General features: G+C 39.9%; 1 protein-coding gene across 1 annotated transcript; it reads right to left on the reverse strand.

The window, feature by feature from the left end:
* Positions 1 to 1,329: 1,329 nt before the first annotated feature.
* LOC145061909 (chaperone binding / ATPase activator) lies at positions 1,330 to 5,040 on the reverse strand. Its single transcript, XM_079009497.1, has 7 exons — positions 4,893 to 5,040; positions 4,498 to 4,750; positions 3,804 to 3,857; positions 3,617 to 3,697; positions 2,809 to 2,878; positions 2,644 to 2,732; positions 1,330 to 1,629 (listed from the first exon to the last, which is right to left on the reverse strand). Exons 2-7 carry the CDS (start codon positions 4,684 to 4,686, stop codon positions 1,495 to 1,497), a joined length of 618 nt encoding a protein of 205 aa, XP_078865623.1. The 5' UTR covers positions 4,687 to 4,750; positions 4,893 to 5,040; the 3' UTR covers positions 1,330 to 1,494.
* Positions 5,041 to 21,396: the final 16,356 nt, after the last annotated feature.

Raw genomic sequence — 21,396 nt, forward strand, 5'->3', positions numbered from 1 at the left:
TTCCGATTTTCTTTCATATGTACCTATAATTTCTTATGTTCAGACTTAGTCTAATAGTCTCACGTAGATAGGAAACAAATCGTTATATTACTTTATTTGAACATGTTGACATTATCTATTAAATGGGTCGTTGAGGGGTTGATATTGTGGTGGACATTGATGAATATAGGATACCTGCCCCCAATAAAATATAACTCATTTGCCTATGTCTAATGACTTGATTTTTTTTCAAAAAAAATTTGACCTATATGTTGTTGTAAAGTAGTGATTACTTAGAAACTGCTTGTGATTGTAAGAAATACCAGATACGATATTTCTAAATAGTATGTTGACCTCTTCAGTATACTATTCATACAATGCATTTGAACTTATAGTTTAAATGGATCTTTAGCTGTTCAAAGAGTGGTGTACTACAATAAGGAGCCTAAACGTTTTCCATTGATTTTCATGTCTTTCAACATAACTATACATTTCAGTTAAACTAGAGATAGAAAGGTTGCATTAGTTGCAATAATAGGAAGCTTGTTTTAAAATTTTGTTAGGAGTTTATTATGCAAAAGAGATTTGTGTTTATAGTATACTAGATATAAGACCTATGTATTACATTGTTCATTTAAGAAAAAAAAAAACTAACTATAAAATTCTAAACATTTGAAAAGTTTAAATTTATAAAAGAAATTAAAAAAAGTATTGAATTATTAAAATTAAAATATTTTCTCTTTTAAATTTAAAAAAAATAATTTACATTACTAAACAAGAAAGAAATCTAATTGGGTTTAATTTAGAAAATTTGAAATTAGAAAGAAAATCAATTAATGAAATTGAAATGCATTTGTTATTATATTTATTACAATTAATAAATTTATTTAAATATTATGTGAAATTTAATAAAAATAAAACAACCATAAAGTGTCATGTGAAAACAATTTAATTGAAAATAACCATAAAATAACAACAAAAAGATTTTCATTTATTAGAGTAATACAAACTTTATTGATAACCATTCTTTTTAAACTTTAAGAAAAAATTCTATAGAAATACTAAAGTTAAAAAATCTATTGTATTGTATTGTATGGTTACAAAATCCAATCATTGCCATTTCTTCGTTGTAATATGTTTTTATTCCATGCAAATCACACATGTGAAGCACTCGTCCCATCCATGTGTGCAGACATGACCGCCTACATCTACCTCCCTCTGGGGTCACACAGCTCAGTTGGGTACCATGGTCTTTTGCTACAAAATGTAGTTATTATCTACGATCTTGCTAGTTTAATAATAAAAATTATGTTGTTCAAAAAAAAATTCAAATACACGTGGTCTAATGTATGAAAAAACCTACAAATATCGAAATGTCTTGCAAATAAAGTTCTTTAGCTAGAATTACATGTTTGAGAAAGTTAAGGTTCCTTTGAAACAAATTCTTTCAATATCTCAAAACAACAAAAAAAACATAAAATGCTAAGGAGATGACAACATCATCATCACTCACTTCTACCTTTCCTTGAGTTCGGCTTCAAACTCAAGCAATTTCTCACGGAGAGGCTTCAAGAACATCTTCATATCCTCGCGAATTCGTTGTTTATCTTGATGAACAAGGTCCTTTTCGTCATTTACCTTTACTTCAACCTGTCAAATGGAAAACCGATAAATGATGTTTGTCTTGATAAAGTTCTAAATGAACAATAATGTTTCGTTTTTTAGCTATATTAACCGTCTCTATGAGAGTAAATGACCATTTTACCCTTTTGTCTAGAAGTAATTCTAAATAAAAAAATAAATGTTTATCTACAAACAAACAAAATAATCTGTACTAGTTAGCATACATAACAAATAAGCTATATATAGGAGTTTCTTTTTTTACTTACACTACGTTTGACAGAGTAGTTGAAAAGCTAGCCGGTAGATGTTAGCTGAAAACAAGTAGCTAGTTGACAAAAAATGACGTTTGGTAAAAACTAACTAATAAGCTAGCTGGAATATATATAAAATAACATAAAAAGACATTTAAAAAAAATATGTTTTTTATAAATAATTAAGAGTATATTTCAGAAATTTTTAAAAAACTCTTGAAAAGCTACTCTAATTAGCTTTCTAAGTGGCTTGCAAAACATGACAATTTAGAAAAGCTCGAAAAATAAGTTATCTTTTCAGCTAGCTCTGTCACGCCAAACAAAGCCTAACGCTATGTTTGTCGTAATTAGTTGAAAAACTAGTTGATAACTGAAAAGTTAGCTGAGAGATTATAAACTAGCTGATAAAAAATAACGTTTGGTAAAAACTAGCTTAAAATATATAAAAGGATATTTAGGATAATGAGTTTTCTATAACTAATTAAGGTTATACTTGGAATATTTTTAAAAAGCTCCTGCAAAAGCTAGTCAAAGTAACTATTTTAAAAGCTTGACAACCATAACAATTATAAAAAAAAAAACTCGGAAAAATAAGCTAACTTATCAGTTAGCTGTGGCATGGCAAACACAGCCTTAATGCTGAAAGAAACTTAATTGAGAAAGTGGAAATGAAGCTGTAAGCATTAAGTCCTAACTTTTTACACATGTTCCATAATTTACATTTTTGTTCCATTTTCCTCAAATATATCATAAAAGTATCGAAATTATAAAACATCTTGTAAAAAATCACCTGTAAATCATCAAGTTCCCCAAAGGAAAACTCTGCTATATCCAAATTGCCTTTAAATGTTTTCTTCTCTTCTCCAATAAGCCATTCCCCTGTGCTCACAAATCATCATATTCCAAGATTAAATATCAATAATTTACATAGACAACATAACTTCTAACAACTTACCTTTAACCTTCAATGTTATTTCATACGTGTATCCAACTCGTTTCTTATTCCTTACAGTTACCAAAAATGCCTGTGAGAATTTTAAAAAATAAATAAATAAATAAATAAGAAAGAAACATTAGAGACAACATTTAATATTATCAAAATAATACAGTTTAAATAGAATTGAAGTAAATAGCAACATACTTTCATATCATCTTTTAATTTGGTCACTATTATTATTATATATATTAAATTTCAATTGACAAATAAATAGTGGACTTTTGGGTTTGAGACTTTGGCCACAAAAAATTGGTATATTGGCATATTTAGTCCCTATACTGTTTGGGTTTCATATTTTGACCACATAACAGTTTTGTTTATTGGCAGATTTGGTCCCTAGAATTTTGGGTTTAACAATTTGGCCACAACACTTTCGTATGTTGGCAGGTTTAGTCCTGGTATAGAAAATATATTACAAAAACTATCCCTATAATTTACAGAAAAGTTCCCTATGTAGTTTTTTTTACAGAAGCAGTCCATATGTTCAAGATTTTCATATGTTCACAGGTTTGTTGTTCGCGTAATTTATAGAAAAGGTCCATGTGTAAAAAAAATTACAAAAACAGTCCCTTCCTAATAAAAAATTTACATATCACCCTAGTTTTTTACTACAGAAATTGTTACTAGAGCCAACATACTTTTCGTGTTGACTTTTTTGAATCAATTTTACAAGAAAGCAGTAAAATGCTGATGTGGATTTATTATTTTTTTTAACTGTTGTTAAAACTTAAATGTTTTTATAATGATGATGAAGAGAAGTACTCACATCTCCTGTGCATCTTGATACTTCTGCAATTTCTGCCTTTCCAGAAGTGAACTCCAAAGAACCAACTGACAGAAGTAACTCCTGAGTTTTATAGATGTGACAAATGTAAATTTTCAGAGGGTTTATAAATTGAAATTATATAAAATGTGAAAAGCTATGTTAATTAAATATTTGTAGAAAGGCACACCTTGATTCTTTCAGTTGCCCATTTGTTTAAGTTCTTCTCCTCCCATGTTCCAGCCTACAAAAGAGCTTTCTCATTGATTAATATTGTGAAATTTGATTTTAGAATTGAAGGGTATAATGGTCATTTAGTCTCATTAACACGGCTTATTCCTCTATACATATATGTGTAGATATGAAATGCTAACAAGACTAGATTTCAAATAGATTTTCATGATATTTCTTGTGGGGCAACATAATGCTACAAATCCAGTGGATTTCAAGAACTTTATAAGATTGCAAAGATGAGAAGAAATCATTGAGACAATGACATGAATTAGCAAAATAATATACAATCTTGTTGTAGTTCTGTGACAATTGAATACGTAATTGATGCTTAATTAACTGGTCTGAAAGCCTAGGAGCCATTGAATTAGCATTTTATTATTATTGTCGTAATTCGTATTCTAAAAGTGAAAGTAATTAGCAAAAGTTTCTGGAGAGAGATCAACATCTTTTTATCAGATTTGAAGTTAAAAAAACACTCATTTGACATTCAAATCAAGTGTAGCCTTTTCTCTTTATCTTCCATTAATGAATATGTCGAAGAGCCACTACGATATGGAATTATATAGATCCAGTCGTTGAAAACCAGCTACAAACTAATACAAGTAAAATAACCAACAAAGTTTTGCGGATCATAGAGAAGCACCGATTACCTTATTCCAGGCAGAACCAAGATGATTAGAGGATTTAGACCCAACTGAAAGATCCTCAGAAGTGAGCTTACGAGGAACAGGAAGTGGTGCAGCATCTTGTTTAGCTTCTCTCACCCAATAAGTATAAGACGACGCCGCAGTTGCTTCTGCACTCTGCTTCTCCGATGACACCACACCACCTCCCTCCATCTTCAGATTAAAGTTCCTCTCTTCTACCCAAAAAACGATTCGAACCCAATCAACTTGGATCCCTCTGAACACTCCAACAACAAAATAAAATCAGAATTAATGGCGAAAATTTGAAAAACCCAGGAAGAAATTCGAATCCCCAATTGAAATACTAAGAACCCTAAAGTTTTAGGGGAAAATAGAGAAACGGGGCTCGTAGATCATACCTGATTCGATGAAGGACGAATGTATATGGGATTATGAGGAAGAAGTGATGAAATTGAAGAATGGTGGTCAAAATCGACCTACGGAACACTATAAGAAGAGAAGATCTGAGTTGACTGGGGAAGCTTCTGGAGGATGAAGACTTTCTTCCGACATAAATGGAGGTATCGAGAAATTGGGAGTATGTATATGTGATAATCACTGGAAACGCCCATCAATGAGCCCTCGGTTAAACCAACCCCCATGTTCGGAATGGCAATTGGCTCGACAACAAACTGGTTGGCAGGTCCAAGGGTTTAGTCTAGTGGGACGGCTCACAAAGGGTATGGCTAAATCGTGCATTGTAATTTTATTTTATTTTTGTTCGAGTAAAATACTTTTTTTTTCTGTATTTGGGTCTATTTTGAACACCGATTTCACTAAAAAAAACTAGCAGAGCTGCTAATTACATAGTACAAGGGAAATGCATTCCAATTTTCAAGAACTAAAATTAGCATTATGCGAAATCTGTATGTGGAAAATAAGTCGAATTACATCCGTCGTTCTCAAAGAGGGGCAGTGAATAGGGTTTCGGACTTTCCAAATCATCCTTAAAACATAATAAATTAGACTTAGCCTCAACTTATCTTTTTTTTCTTTCCTTGCCTAGTAGAAATCAAAACCGAAAACAACTCATACTTGCTCAAGGAGGGCGAGGCTAAGAGGCCGGTCTGTAACATCCCAAAAATTTTAGACAAAAGTTTTACTTTTAAATCATTTCAAACATCCAATACTCATATCAAAACAATCGAAAGTGTATCATAGTGAATAATAATATCATAGTACAAATCTCAAAACCACATAGTACGGAAAACATGGGTGGATACGATGCGATCAAGTCCGGCCCTTCCCTTTTGAGCTGAAAGTATCTAAAACATAAACTGAAAACTGTAAGCACAAAGCTTAGTGAGCTCCCCTAAAATACTTCATACCATACATACATAACAGTCAAAAAACATATTGGGTCAATTTCACCCCCTTCGGTATCTTTCAATCGGTACTAGGTCTATTTCGCCCCCCTTCGGTATCTTTCAACTGGTATTGGGTCTATTTTGCCCCTTCGGTATATTTCAACCGGTATTGGGTCTATTTCACCCTCTTCAGTATCTTTCAACCGGCATTGGGTCTATTTCGCCCCTTCGGTATCTTTCAATCGGTATTGGGTCTATTTCACCCCCTTCGGTATCTTTCAACCGGTATTGGGTTTATTTCACTCCCTTCGGTATCTTTCAACCGGTATTGAGTCTATTTCACCCTCTTCGGTATCTTTCAACCGGTATCGAGTCTATTTCACCCCTACAGGTAGCATATAATCATACATACATAACAGTCAAAAAACATATTGGGTCAATTTCACCCCCTCCGGTATCTTTCAGCCGGTACTATGTCTATTTCGCCCCCCTTCAGTATCTTTCAACCGGTATTTGGTCTATTTTGCCCCTTCGGTATCTTCTAACCGGTATTGGGTCTATTTCGCCCCTTTAGTATCTTTCAACCGGTATTGGGTCTATTTCGCCCCTTCGGTATCTTCCAATCGGTATTGGGTCTATTTCACCCCCTTCGGTACCTTTCAACCGGCATTGGGTTTATTTCACTCCCTTCAGTATCTTTCAACCGGTACTGAGTCTATTTCACCCTCTTCGGTATCTTTCAATCGGTATCGAGTCTATTTCACCCCCTACAGCTAGCATATAATCATAACAACAAGAATCAAAGAGAAAACAAGCATATGGCATAACAAGTAATTGTCACGAAGACAATCATCATCCTACAACATAATCTAATGGGTCGGCATTGGTGCCTTCGATCCACGGATACAATGGAGAAACTCACCTCTCGATCGATAATCAACTATTGTTGCTCTCAAGGTCAACTACACTGGTGTTACACCACATCTAGACAATCATACAATGCAAACCTTAAGTCTACCCTTCAAAACCAAGAGTTGACCAAAAGTCAAACGCCTAAGGTCATCGGTCAACATTTCCATCAGCTCACCCTCACATCGTGACCTGTTCTTTGGTTACGTCGTGAGAATGGACTTGAGTCGTCCCCACTCAGCGAGTCGACTCAGTCACAACTCATCCAACCAGATTCCTCAGATCGGGACAACCTCATTTCTCACATCGTGAGATCTGTTTTGACCAACTTTGTGCATTAAGCTCTTAATCCTTTAAGACATTCTTTGGGACCTTCGAGAGGACCTTCCTCGACCCTAAGGACTATAAAAATCATAACTTTTAAGTCACGCATGTCCAATACAGGACTTAGATACTAACTAGGTTAAAAGAAAGGTAATAAGATCAAGACTCATGCTTAGAGTCTAAAACCAACACCAAAACTTAAATCCAACAACCTTATATATAGAAGATGTCTAAATGATTCATAAAGCTGCCAACTTTATGGATCCTATGCATGATATACAACCCAACCATGCAAAGAAGCTCTCAAAACCTAGATCTAGCATGCAAGAGGGAAAAAAAGTAAGAGCTTTATGACTTACAGAGGTCCAAAAGCTCAGGAAAAAAATAAGCTCTCAAAACCTAGATCTAGCAAGCAAAAATGAATAATTTGTTTTAAAATACATACCAGCATTCGGGCGTTACAAATCTCCCCCACTTATTACATCCCAAAATTCAAGGCCAAAAATTTCATTTTTAAATAAGTTATTATAAAACCAACGGTATAAGATAACATGCATAATATCATGTCATGTCAAAACCCAAGTAGAAATAGTCAAAGCATAATATCATAAAACAATATCAGAGTGTAATCCCAAAGATCTCATGTGCGGAAAACCCTAGTGTGATGCGTTGCGATCAAGCCGACTCCTTTCCTTTAAACACGAAGTACCTGAAACCAAAACTGAAAACCGTAAGCACGAAGCTTAGTGAGTTCCCCCATCATACCACATACCATACAATCACATAACATACATACTGCCAGGCATTTCTGGGGTACCCGACCTACCCGGTACGACCATTCTGGGATGCCGACCTACCCGTACAACCATTCTGGGGTGCCGACCTACCCATGTGGCCATTCTGGGGTGTCATCCTTCCCGTGTCAAGCCATTCTGGGGCGCTGACCTACCCATGTCGAGCCATTCTAGGGTGCTGACTACCCTTCGGTCCTAACAACCGAACCTCGGGGACTATTTCACCCCTACTACTATCACATATAACATAACATAAACATACTATCATACATATCTGGGGTGCCTGAACTACCCTTCGGTCCTAACAACCGAACTCGGGGACTGGTCCCCTCCTACTACCTTTATCGCATAAAACATAACAAGCCAGCATGCAAACATATCATCACATACTGTCAAACGTATCTAGGGTGTCTGACTACCCTTCGGTCCTAACAACCGAACTCGGGGACTGGTCCCCTCCTACTACCTCTATCGCATAAAACATAACAAGCCAGCATGCAAACATATCATCACATACTGTCAGACGTATCTGGGGTGTCTGACTACCCTTCGGTCCTAACAACCAAACTCTACTACTATCACATACAACATATCATGCTAGCATATAACATATCAGGTAGTAGCAATCCTAGATGATATCACAAAGACAATCATCTATCATATGAACCCTAATGGTAGGCCGACATTGTGTCCGTAGACCCACCGCTACTAGAAGGTAACTCACCTCACACTGCTGAAGTCCCGTAGACACAATCCCACACTGCTGAAGTCCCGCAGACTCAACCCCAACTGCTGGCTGACAGATTCTCGAACTGCCAATATCAAACATCACCCAATTAATAATTGGGTCCCACTACATAACCATAAGTACATTCTTTGGGTAATTACTACAATACCCCTAGCTTGGCTTATTCAAGCCCAAAGCCCACTCCATAGGCCCAAAGTCAATTAGGAATCAAAGCCCAACACATGGCCCAATTTTCCAAATTGGGCCTAGGCCTATACATGGTCTCATTCTAAGGCCCAACATCGTATAATCATTAAGGCCCAAACTATGGCCCATTTATGGCCCAATTTTCCAAATTGGGCCCAAACCCCTTACATGGGCCTTACCCTAGGCCCATAAAATATTCTAGTCCATTTGCTTGACTTTGGATGGCCCATTAATAACGCAATCATCAAGGCCCAATAGAAAGGCCCAACAATAAACCCAAGTGAAGTTAGGGTTTCACATAAAATGCCGATTAGGGTTAAGTTTCCTACTTAACCCATTAACGACTTAATCCACTAAGGACTTAATCCATTAAGTCTAATATTGCTTAGATTGATTTCTGCCAATTATTATTATTTAATATTTCATGTTATTAATAATTCCCGTGTGTGTGTCCCGATTAATTCTCAAAATTTGGGTTTCATTGCATTAGGGTTTTCCAAACCCTAATTAAGGTTTCCAACCCACATTAGTCCATTAGGCCCAATAGCTAATTCATAAGATCCATTAAGCCCATTAGACACATGTTTGGGCTTTAATGTCAGTTAGGGCTTTATTGGGCCCATTAGGGCTTAAAAGGCCCATTAGGGTTTTAGTCCCTTGTCCAAACGTCCCAACTGAATCACAACACAACTAAGCACATTGCCACTCGACACGGCGGCCGGTGGCGGCAGGAGGCGACAGCCACCACCTCACCGTGGTGGTTAGGGTTTTTTTCTCATTATTCCATTTTGTTACAATTGCAATGCCCATCTAATTAACACGCGTACACCCTAATCTAATTACAAATACCCACACACGAAAGTACACCCACCCATGGTGGTACACGGCGGCAGCCACCACCTCACGGTGGTGGTAGTGGCGGTCTTCCACGATTTTCCGGCTTCACACCCATAAAACACGACTCTTTCTCGGAATGGGAAACCAACCACCTATTTGGTGGGGAATGGCAGCGGCAAAAGGTGATTTCACGACGGCGGCCACCACCTTGTGGTTATGGCGGTGGTTACTAGTGGTTCCCAGTCGAACAGCCACCCCCACACACGAGCATTGGAGCTAAAACACACCCATACGAACTTAGGGCCACTCCCATGGTAGCTGGTGGTGACGAGACAATGCAGCAATGACAGAAATGGAAAGAAACGGCAGCAGGAGGTGGTTTTGCGATGAGAGACACCACCTCACGGTGGTGGCGAAGGCTCCTCTTGGTCTTTTCCCATCATCCAGTCCACACATGCACTGATGGAGCACACACGAATCTCCGGCGACATCACCTTCAATGGAAACAGGCGGCAGTGGAGAGAAAACGCGACTAAGGTGGCGAAGGGATGATGGCGGTGATTGCTCACAGTTGTTCCGGCCTTGGAAACTTCCGTTGCAGCGTTGGTCGTCGCCAGTCATCTCGGTCCTTCGGTGGCTTGGGTCGGTCGGAGAAGCTAGGTAGAATGGGGTGGCGACCGGCAGTTGGGAGGCACAAGGGGGGAGGGGTGACGGTTGCTACATAAGGGAGGGTTTAGGTTTAGGGTTTGACTGATAATGTGATTATATACCCAACTCCTCTTAAAAGTTTGCCATAGTGGCAACATCAGTCCCTCCATGCCTCTTTTCTTTCAAATGTCATCCCATATTTACCCTTTCAACCCAATCCATGGAAATCCCTTACAAATTAAGTCTCATAAATTACCAAACAGTCCCCCAATGTCTTAATTATAACATATTCAGCCCCTCCACCTCATTTCTTTTTTTAAATAATTCCCGATAATTACCACGGAGCCCCTGTCTTCATAAATATTTATAAAATGAGTCTCAAACTCACACTTTTAACCCCCGACTTCCAAAATGGTGACGATTAGCTCTTCAAGACCATCCTTTTATACATAATTATTTATTTTAGGGCTACGAGTCCTTCATTTATTTATTTATTTAATAAACGGGTGTTACAACTCTCCCCCACTTAAATTAGATTTCGTCCTCGAAATTATTCCTTACCATTCCTTACTCGCCCAACCACTCTAGTAGCATGGTCACCAACCTGGGCACGCCCTAGCCTTCCCAGGTTAGCCATGACCAATCCTCGTACAACCCTAAAATCCGCAAGTGAATGATTTCCTCGCAACAAGATAACATCTATTCGGTCCGAAATCTGCTGTCTTGAGATGGTGCAAATCCGGACAGACCACCCATACTGAATCACTATCGTTGAACCCCGTCCGTTTATCCCTCAACTGACTACTCAACTTCTTATAACTTGTGGTTCCCACTATAAAACAGGGTCAGAGACCCAATTATCCTCGCATATCATTAATACTTGCCCAAGGCTTAGATACTCCCGATATGAGTGACTTGTCACTCCCCAAATCATCTAGCTATTCCGCACGTACTAGCAACCTAAAACACAATTACTAACGCTGCCCAAACATTGAAACTGCTCGAACACTAAACTGCCTGAAGCAGTAAGATGCTACATAACTGTTTCTCAAAATCTGTCGAGACCTTCCTGGTCTCAATTCATCCATTAGTCTTCTGAAATATCGGGTTTCTGCCTGGCTACGGAGCCAACGGACTCCCACTTAGTCGTCTCGCAGGACTTCTGGACGTGATCCTTCTCTAAAACTAGTTACCAATAGTTATCATGCCATTGTGGCTCTAACAACTTTCTGATCTAATCGATCGGGTCCATACGTCGAATCATGTCATCATCAAATCCAAGGCTAGAAGTGATTGCTACCTGACCAATGGTAGCCTTATCTCACACGCAATCTTGTACAGTCCATTCCTTTCCTGATCTCGTAACTGTAGTGACGCTCTTACAGTCCTATCACTGGCTCAACCAGATCTAATCCATTCGGGTAATTCCGAAATCCAATCCATGGATTTCCTTATCCTCACAGTTGCACCCGAACTGGTGGGTACTACTGTTCCTTCCACATTCTAACAACACGCTCATGCCATCTATCAACCTAGTGAATGCTATGACTACACTCGCAGACTTACAACACTCTATCACTATCTAGCTGGTAGTGAATGCTACGGCTACACCCGTAGACTTACAACACTCTAACACTATCTGACTTCCTGGTGAATGCTACGGCTACACCTGCAGACTTACAACACCTTAACACTATCTGCCAACCTGGTGAATGCTACGGCTACACCCGCAGACTTACAACACCCCTCACACTATCTGCTGCTAGTGATTGCTACAGCTACCCCCGTAGTCTTACAACACTTTCCATACTATCTGACAGCTAGTGAATGCTACGACTACCCCCATAGTCTTACAACACTTTCCATACCATCTGACTACTAGTGAATGCTACGGCTACCCCCGTAGTCTTACAACACTTTCCATGCCCGGTCGGACACGCACTCGACCTATCACACTACTGAACTGGAATCATAACTGGAACTCTAACCTGGTTCCCGAAACCTGCTATCACATGACCCCACTGTATCAGTATCGTACCCATGCCTGTGATCAAAGCGTCACAGTAAACCACAAAATCATCTACACCCTCTGGCAGGGTGAGAATCAGTGCCTCGTATATCTGCTGTCTGAGAGTATCGAAGGCTGCCTGCTGCTCAGGCCCCCGACAAAAGTTCACCGACTTCTTGATCAGTCGGGTCAAAGGAACCTCAATCTCGGAGAAGTCCCGTATAAATCTCTGGTAATAACCCGCTATACCTAAGAAATTCTGAATCTCAGATGGAGGCCTCGGAATCTCCCACTGCATCACGACCTCTATCTTGGCCGAATCAACTAGAATATCCTTCTGGTTGACAAGGTGGTCAAGAGATTGCACCTTACGCAACTAGAACTCACACTTGGAGAACTTTATAAAAAAAAAGTCTCTCCCCCACTTAGGTTCGACTAAGTCTTCACATCACATGAGAATTGAAGGATTCCCAATCCTTCTCGCTTTCTAATATCCCACCGATGACAACATGTGCCTACCCATGCTGGCGTTTAATCGCCGATTAAACCTTGAGATCTCCCATCCTCGAAAATCTCGATGACTACTCTTGAAATCTGATCCAGTCTGACACCTCAATCCATCTAACATGTTGTAAGTTGAAGACCTTAATCTTCACTCTAGTTGACGAATCCTCGTTCCCACTCCCAATCTTGTAGTACCCCTAAACTCTAACCGAACACAGCCCATGCGAAAACACAATTCTCTTGAACATCCAATGACCAACCACTTATGCTTCTAACACCCGCGACTGACACTACCCTCTTCATGTCACCAGTTCTGTCCTAGCAACGACAGTGCCTTGAACTCCAAAGTTCATCCATAAACAATTACCGACCATACCTGAACAATGATAGAACCTCTGAACGCTGACTTCATTGGAGAACAATCACTCCAACCCTGATCGAGTATCCTCTAAATAATACTCCTGCATAGATCCCGACAAAGATCCGAAATGATAACGGTATGCGCGGAACCTACTCCGCAAGATGCGTCCCTCTTTGGGTTCATCAATGACCTTTCGGCATGCAGGATGGCATATATGATCCTTGGTAACCCAAACACTAGCAAAAAAACCAACCCGAGGTCTGACTTATCCAAAATCACTCACAATTCCAAAGCGGTACGTATTCCAAACATCCACCTAATATCATAGAAGATGACATACCCGCAACATCTAGAGGAATACTGACCCCCTTCTGCTGATATGACCAATCCTGCTACCCTGTAGCAGCCTAAACCCTTGGAGTGACAAACTCTCTCGTGTACTTTCTCGTACGCGCTGCACTGACTCAGGCCATGTTGGCCTTTCACCCGATGATCAGAAGTCATGGGTCTCTTCTTGGGACCCTCTACTATACGCACCTGGCACACATCTCTCTTTCTAGGGTGCTCCCAAATCGATCCCGCATTTGCAACTCTTGGAAATCGTATCCTTCAGGGTCTAACACCCTGTCACGCTTACCAGCTCGCTTGCCAATGGCTAAGCTACAACAACTGGAACATCCTCTGTCCCCAAACTGGGTCACAAAATCTTCCTTGAAGCTGCTTAGATTCTCCAAGACTCTCACTAATTCGAGTATGAATCATGTGCTTTCAGTAGTACGGGCCCAATACTACCTTCCACACCTATCCATACTTTCCTCAGCAATCCTCCCGAATCCTCCAAGTCACTTCCTCAAACTGGTACACCCAAGTCTCACTGAACCTCACTACTAACTTAATGGAATATATCCTAGGCTTCCCTAGGTTCCCGTACCCATCCAGTCCTCAGCTGCTGAAAGATTCCCAATAATGTCAACTAGCTACCTCATGAATATAGCCACATGCAACAGAGATCAGATAATCCTTCGAGTAATAGACCCATCCCTAGAACGGTTGGACTCAAACAAGAGCTGCGCAATAGGGTCAAATCTATCACTCTGAGATTATCGAGCCTGTGCCACATGTGACTTAGCATATTCACTTAATAGTTAGCTCATGTTACTAAAAGTCCCACAAAGCACAAAGCAAGCAACATTTAGACAATGGAAACTCAAACCATCATATTCCAATCAAATCATTCTATCCTCTAATCAGGAATCTGTACATGCAATTCAAAGGCTCATACAATCAGGCATAACCTAAACAGGCTATCCTATCACTGACTGATCTATACTAGCATGCAAGTCTACAAGCACATACAATAGGCATATAAGGCATCCTCCTAGATCCTTAGCCCTAATATAGCATGCAGTTCTCATAATCATATCATATCATATCATAACATGTATGGGTATCTTGGGGAAAACTTACTTGAGCTCGGCTGATTGCACGCATCACACACTTTGTTCTTCTCAAAGTTCTTTTCTATTTTCAGATTCTTTTCAAACTCCTTTTTATAAAATGGTTTTACTTTTGAAAATCTTCATACCAAGCCCTTAGTTTGAGTTCAGACACACCCGAGAGCATATCTGAATCCCTCAAACCAAGGCTCTGATACCAACTTTTAACATCCCAAAATTCAAGGCCAAAAATTTCATTTTTAAATAAGTTATTATAAAACCAACGGTATAAGATAACATGCATAATATCATGTCATGTCAAAACCCAAGTAGAAATAGTCAAAGCATAATATCATAAAACAATATCAGAGTGTAATCCCAATGATCTCATGTGCGGAAAACCATAGTGTGATGCGCTGCGATCAAGCCGACTCCTTTCCTTTAAACACGAAGTACCTGAAACCAAAACTGAAAACCGTAAGCACGAAGCTTAGTGAGTTCCCCCATCATACCACATACCATACAATCACATAACATACATACTGCCAGGCATTTCTGGGGTACCCGACCTACCCGGTACGACCATTCTGGGGTGCCGACCTACCCGTACGACCATTCTGGGGTGCCGACCTACCCATGCGGCCATTCTGGGGTGCCATCCTTCCCGTGTCAAGCCATTCTGGGGCGCTGACCTACCCATGTCGAGCCATTATAGGGTGCTAACTACCCTTCGGTCTTAACAACCGAACCTCGGGGACTATTTCACCCCTACTACTATCACATATAACATAACATAAACATATTATCAGACATATCTGGGGTGCCTGAACTACCCTTCGGTCCTAACAACCGAACTCGGGGACTGGTCCCCTCCTACTACCTTTATCGCATAAAACATAACAAGCCAGCATGCAAACATATCATCACATACTGTCAGACGTATCTAGGGTGTCTGACTACCCTTCGGTCCTAACAACCGAACTCGGGGACTGGTCCCCTCCTACTACCTCTATCTCATAAAACATAACAAGCCAGCATGCAAACATATCATCACATACTGTCAGACGTATCCGGGGTGTCTGACTACCCTTCGGTCCTAACAACCAAACTCTACTACTATCACATACAACATATCATGCTAGCATATAACATATCAGGTAGTAGCAATCCTAGATGATATCACAAAGACAATCATCTATCATATGAACCCTAATGGTAGGCCGACATTGTGTCCGTAGACCCACCGCTACTAGAAGGTAACTCACCTCACACTGCTGAAGTCCCGTAGACACAATCCCACACTGCTGAAGTCCCGCAGACTCAACCCCAACTGCTGGCTGACAGATTCTCGAACTGCCAATATCAAACATCACCCAATTAATAATTGGGTCCCACTACATAACCATAAGTACATTCTTTGGGTAATTACTACATTACCCCTAGCTTGGCTTATTCAAGCCCAAAGCCCACTCCATAGGCCCAAAGTAAATTAGGAATCAAAGCCCAACACATGGCCCAATTTTCCAAATTGGGCCTAGGCCTATACATGGTCTCATTCTAAGGCCCAACATCGTATAATCATTAAGGCCCAAACTATGGCCCATCTATGGCCCAATTTTCCAAATTGGGCCCAAACCCCTTACATGGGCCTTACCGTAGGCCCATTAAATATTCTAGTCCATTTGCTTGACTTTGGATGGCCCATTAATAACGCAATCATCAAGGCCCAATAGAAAGGCCCAACAATAAACCCAAGTGAAGTTAGGGTTTCATATAAAATGCCGATTAGGGTTAAGTTTCCTACTTAACCCATTAAGGACTTAATCCACTAAGGACTTAATCCATTAAGGGCTTAATCCATTAAGTCCAACATTGCTTAGATTGATTTCTGCCAATTATTATTATTTAATATTTCATGTTATTAATAATTCCCGTGTGTGTGTCCCGATTAATTCTCAAAATTAGGGTTTCATTGCATTATGGTTTTCCAAACCCTAATTAATGTTTCCAACCCACATTAGTCCATTAGGCCCAATAGCTAAGTCATTAGATCCATTAGGGTTCACTAAGCCCATTAGACACATGTTTGGGCTTTAATGTCAGTTAGGGCTTTATTGGGCCCATTAGGGCTTACAAGGCCCATTAGGGTTTTAGTCCCTTGTCCAAACATCCCAACTGAATCACAACACAACTAAGCACACTGCCACCCAACACGGCGGCCGGTGGCCGCAGGAGGCGACAGCCACCACCTCACCGTGGTGGTTAGGGTTTTTTTTCTCATTATTCCATTTTGTTACAATTACAATGCCCATCTAATTAACACACGCACACCCTAATATAATTACAAATACCCACACACGAAAGTACACCCACCCATGGTGGTACACGGCGGCAGCCACCACCTCACGGTGGGGGCAGTGGCGGTCTTCCATGATTTTCCGGCTTCACACCCATAAAACACAACTCTTTCTCGGAATGGGAAACCAACCACCTATTTGGTGGCGAATGGCAGCGGAAAAAGGTGATTTCACGTCGACAGCCACCACCTCGTGGTGGTGGCGGTGGTTACTAGTGGTTCCCAGTCGAACAACCACCCCCACACACGAGCATTAGAGCTGAAACATACCCATACAAACTCAGGGCCACTCCCATGGTAGCTGGTGGTGACGAGACAAGGCAGCAATGACGGAAATGGAAAGAAACGGCAGCAGGAGGTGGTTTTGCGATGAGAGACACCACCTCACGGTGGTGGCGAAGGCTCCTATTGGTCTTTTCCCATCATCCAGTCCACACATGCACTGATGGAGCACACACGAATCTCCGGCGACATCACCTTCAATGGAAACAGGTGGCAGTGGAGAGAAAACGCGACTAAGGTGGCGAAGGGATGATGGCGGTGATTGCTCACAGTTGTTCCGGCCTTGGAAACTTCCGTTGCAGCGTTGGTTGTCGCCAGTCATCTCGATCCTTCGGTGGCTTGGGTCGGTCAGAGAAGCTAGGTAGAATGGGGTGGCGACCGGCAGTTGGGAGGCACAAGGGGGGAGGGGTGACGGCTGCTGCATAAGGGAGGGTTTAGGTTTAGGGTTTGACTGATAATGTGATTATATACCCAACTCCTCTTAAAAGTTTGCCATAGTGGCAATATTAGTCCCTGTATGCCTCTTTTCTTTCAAATGTCATCCCATATTTACCCTTTCAACCCAATCCATGGAAATCCCTTACAAATTAAGTCTCATAAATTACCAAACAGTCCCCCAATGTCTTAATTATAACATATTCAGCCCCTCCACCTCATTTCTTTTTTTAAAATAATTCCCGATAATTACCACGGAGCCCCTGTCTTCATAAATATTTATAAAATGAGTCTCAAACTCACACTTTTAACCCTCGACTTCTAAAATGGTGACGATTAGCTCTTCGAGACCATCCTTTTATACATAATTATTTATTTTAGGGCTACGAGTCCTTCATTTCTTTATTTATTTATTTAATAAATAAACGGGGTGTTACACTTATTTTTGACTTTGTCCTCGAAGTTTGCTACGTCTAGGAATAGCTCTAGGTTGTTCTCCCTCATCTCGTCCTCCAGCTCCCAGGTCTATTCCGAGCCCTTGCGGTGCTGCCATTGCACCTTCACCAACTCAACCTTCTTGTTTCTCAAATCCTTCTTCTTCCTGTCGAGGATGGCTACCGGTCACTCGATGTAGTTCAGACTGTCATCCACCTAAATATCCTCTAGAGGCACCACTGCAGAGTAATCTACCAAGCACTTCCGTAGCTGCGAAACATGAAAGGTGTTGTGGATATGACTAAGCACGGATGGCAGATCCAACCTATACGCCGCCTTGCCCACCCTGGCTTAAACCCTGAAAGGAGAAATGTACCTGGGGCCCAACTTGCCCCTCTTCCTTAATCGGATGACACCCTTCCAAGGTGACACATTCAGAAGAACCATATCTCCTACCTGAAACTCCAAGTCTAAACGGCACTTGTCAGCATAACTTTTCTGCCAACTCTTAGCAGTCTGAATCCTGCTCCGGACCTGTTGGATCCTTTCTGTCGTGTTGAGTCCAGAAGTGTTGCGTCTTTGGGCTCGGTCCTTAGCCCAGTTTTGTTATCCGGTTTGGGCTTGTTCAACCGTGTTTAATTTATTAGGGTTTAGTATTTAAGGTGCATGCATGTATCCTTTGTTTTGATCGCTTTCATTTATTATTCTTGGTATTGTACTACAAACCCTAGCTCGCCCCTACAGTGGAAGTTCTTAGTTGAGCTCTGCTGAGGTGTGAGTACATTTGAATCATTAAGCATTACTTGATTCTATATCGTGTTTATTGTGTTTGTTTGTTTTATTGATTAAACCTGCTGAAGATCTAATCGATCTAAGAGTTTTTGAACTCATCAATTGGTATCAGAGCAGGTGACTGTATAATCCATACACATCTCTTCTGTTGAAGAAGATCTTAGGTTTTTTTCCGCTTTGATCGATATTGTTATAGCCGTCATTTGCTATTGACGTTGTTCTTTAATAGTTGATCTTACCCTAACGTTTTTTTCAAGTCTGATCTTAAGCGGGTTTTTGAACAAACATTAACATGTCTATGGATGATTCCCAGTCAAACCCAATCAATATCTTTAATAGTATCGGATCGACGACAAGGATTCCCATATTGTACACTCAAGATTATGAGGTCTGGACGCATCACTTCGAAGACTACGTGATTGGTTCAGAAGACAATGGATACTTGATCTGGGAGGCGATTACTGTAGGTCCATTCGCTCACTCAAGTACTTCGAGAATTGTTAAAACTCAAAAGGAATACAATCAACTTGTTAATGACGTGAAAGACATACCCCAAGATGAGAAAGAAAAGTTTCAGTGCAACATCAAAGCTTTACGGATAATTAGGTTTTCTTTACAATCAGACACATTTCAGTTAGTAAGTTCATGCACAACAGCGAAGGAAACATGGGACAGGTTGAAGGAATTGTATTCTACCGATGAAGATCTTGAGCATTCGATCCAAACTTTATTGCTCTTAGAATTTGGTGACTTCAAGCAAAAACCTGAAGAGAAGCTTATTGAAGCGTTTGATCGCTTTAATCATCTCCTTAGTAAGATGATAAAGCATGGGATAGAAAGGAAAGTCATTGGACAAAAGGTCACATTCATGAATGGCCTTAGACCCGAATGGATGGTAGTGGTGTCTACTGTGAAGGCACACGAACAATTCAAGGCTTATTCTCTAGCAAAACTAGTGGGGATATTAAAGTCACATGAGAGTGTAGTGACTAAAGAAACGAATGTGGTTTGTAGAATGGGGTCCTTGGCTCTAATCTCTAACGGAAAGAATGTTGCTGAAGAAGAAAAAGATTTAGATCTTTCTGAATATGATCTAACAAGTGAAGATTTTACTTTAATGGAGTTAAATCCCAAGAAGTTTATCAGAAGAAGGTTCCCAGCTAATAAGAACCGAAACTGGCAGGGAAGCTACAGTGCTGAGAAAGTAAAGGAGGAACCGAAGAGTGATTCTCAGACCGAAGAACCAAAGAAGGAAGCAAAACTTGGTGGTGACTCAGGATGTAATTGTCACTACTGTGGAGGCAAAAATCACTTTGCCAAAGATTGTATGTTGAGAAAGAAGTCAGAAAAGAATGACGATGATGACGAGGAAGCGAACCTCATACGACGATTGGAGGAAATCAAGAAAAAATAAAGCTCGATCTAATAACACTATGAATTCTCTTATTATGCAGGGAAATACCGTTGATGATGAGTTCGGAGGAGTTGAATTTGGTCTACAGATTCAGAAGATGAAGAAGTGAGGAAGCCCACTCGTGGCAGGGCTTTGTTGTTGAAAGAAGAAAACGTTGCAGGAAAGTGTATGATGGTGATTTCTGAGGTGTCACAAATGAGAGGCTATACCATTGATGGGGGGACTAGACGAAGTGAAAGAGCGAGAAGACAGGTGTTTTGCAGCGAAAGCTATCAATGAGTAGATCAATGAATGCGATGAGTTGATCAAGAAGGTACAATCTATTCTTGTTTCTTTGCATATCCCTATCACAACCTATGAAAAAGAACTTAATGGATTAAAATCTAAATTTTCTAGTATAAGTGGTATTTTAACTCAAACTCGCGTCACAAATTCTAACCTAACTGATCAAATCAGCAGGATATTGTCGAAGAGTGAGGAGAGACGTATATAGATTGAACAAAAGGAGAAGGAGTTAATTAGGTCTACGGATGAAACAATTTATTTGCAAAGAGATAATTTAAAGCTTTTAAAACAACAGAATGTTTTTTGTTTGATTGCTAAACGATTATACTCCAACATTACTCAATTGCATATTGATTGTGATATAGGGAAGAAGATAAATTGTATGATTTTACCCTTCCTTGAGTTAAAGGATGATGAAATCGATGTTGATGCATATAACTGTGAAAACATTGTTTCTTTTAATGGTATCTCTCCTGCTTACAAAAATGGTCTTGACAAAATTGAGTCCTTTATAAAGTCAAAAAACCATAAGGACATGCTCAAAAAATTGTTGGATGAAAATGACAAATTAAAAATCAAAACCAAAACTGTACAGAAATTTGACTCTTTGAATGCCAAGTTGAATTCAGAAAATAAAATTGATATTGAAAACACTTCTGAATTCAATGAGGATGATGATATGAGTGTAATATCTGTAGAAGATGAGGTGGACTGTTCCAAATTCGTCAAAAGCGAACCCGAAACCAATAAAAATCTTATTTCAGAAAATTCTGTTGGGTTCTCTCGTTTATCCAAAAACAAG

Source organism: Lactuca serriola, chromosome 7 (assembly GCF_051521515.1).
Source record: "Lactuca serriola cultivar US96UC23 chromosome 7, Lser_US96UC23_V15, whole genome shotgun sequence".
Classification (NCBI taxonomy): domain Eukaryota; kingdom Viridiplantae; phylum Streptophyta; class Magnoliopsida; order Asterales; family Asteraceae; genus Lactuca; species Lactuca serriola.

Coding starts and splice junctions, on each gene's coding strand:
- LOC145061909 (XM_079009497.1), bottom strand. CDS start 4,686: ATGGAGGGAGGTGGTGTGGTGTCATCGGAGAAGCAGAGTGCAGAAGCA. Junction 3,858..4,497: donor TTGGTTCTGCCTGGAATAAG/GTAATCGGTGCT, acceptor GCTCTTTTGTAG/GCTGGAACATGGGAGGAGAA. Junction 2,879..3,616: donor TATCAAGATGCACAGGAGAT/GTGAGTACTTCT, acceptor AAATTCTCACAG/GCATTTTTGGTAACTGTAAG.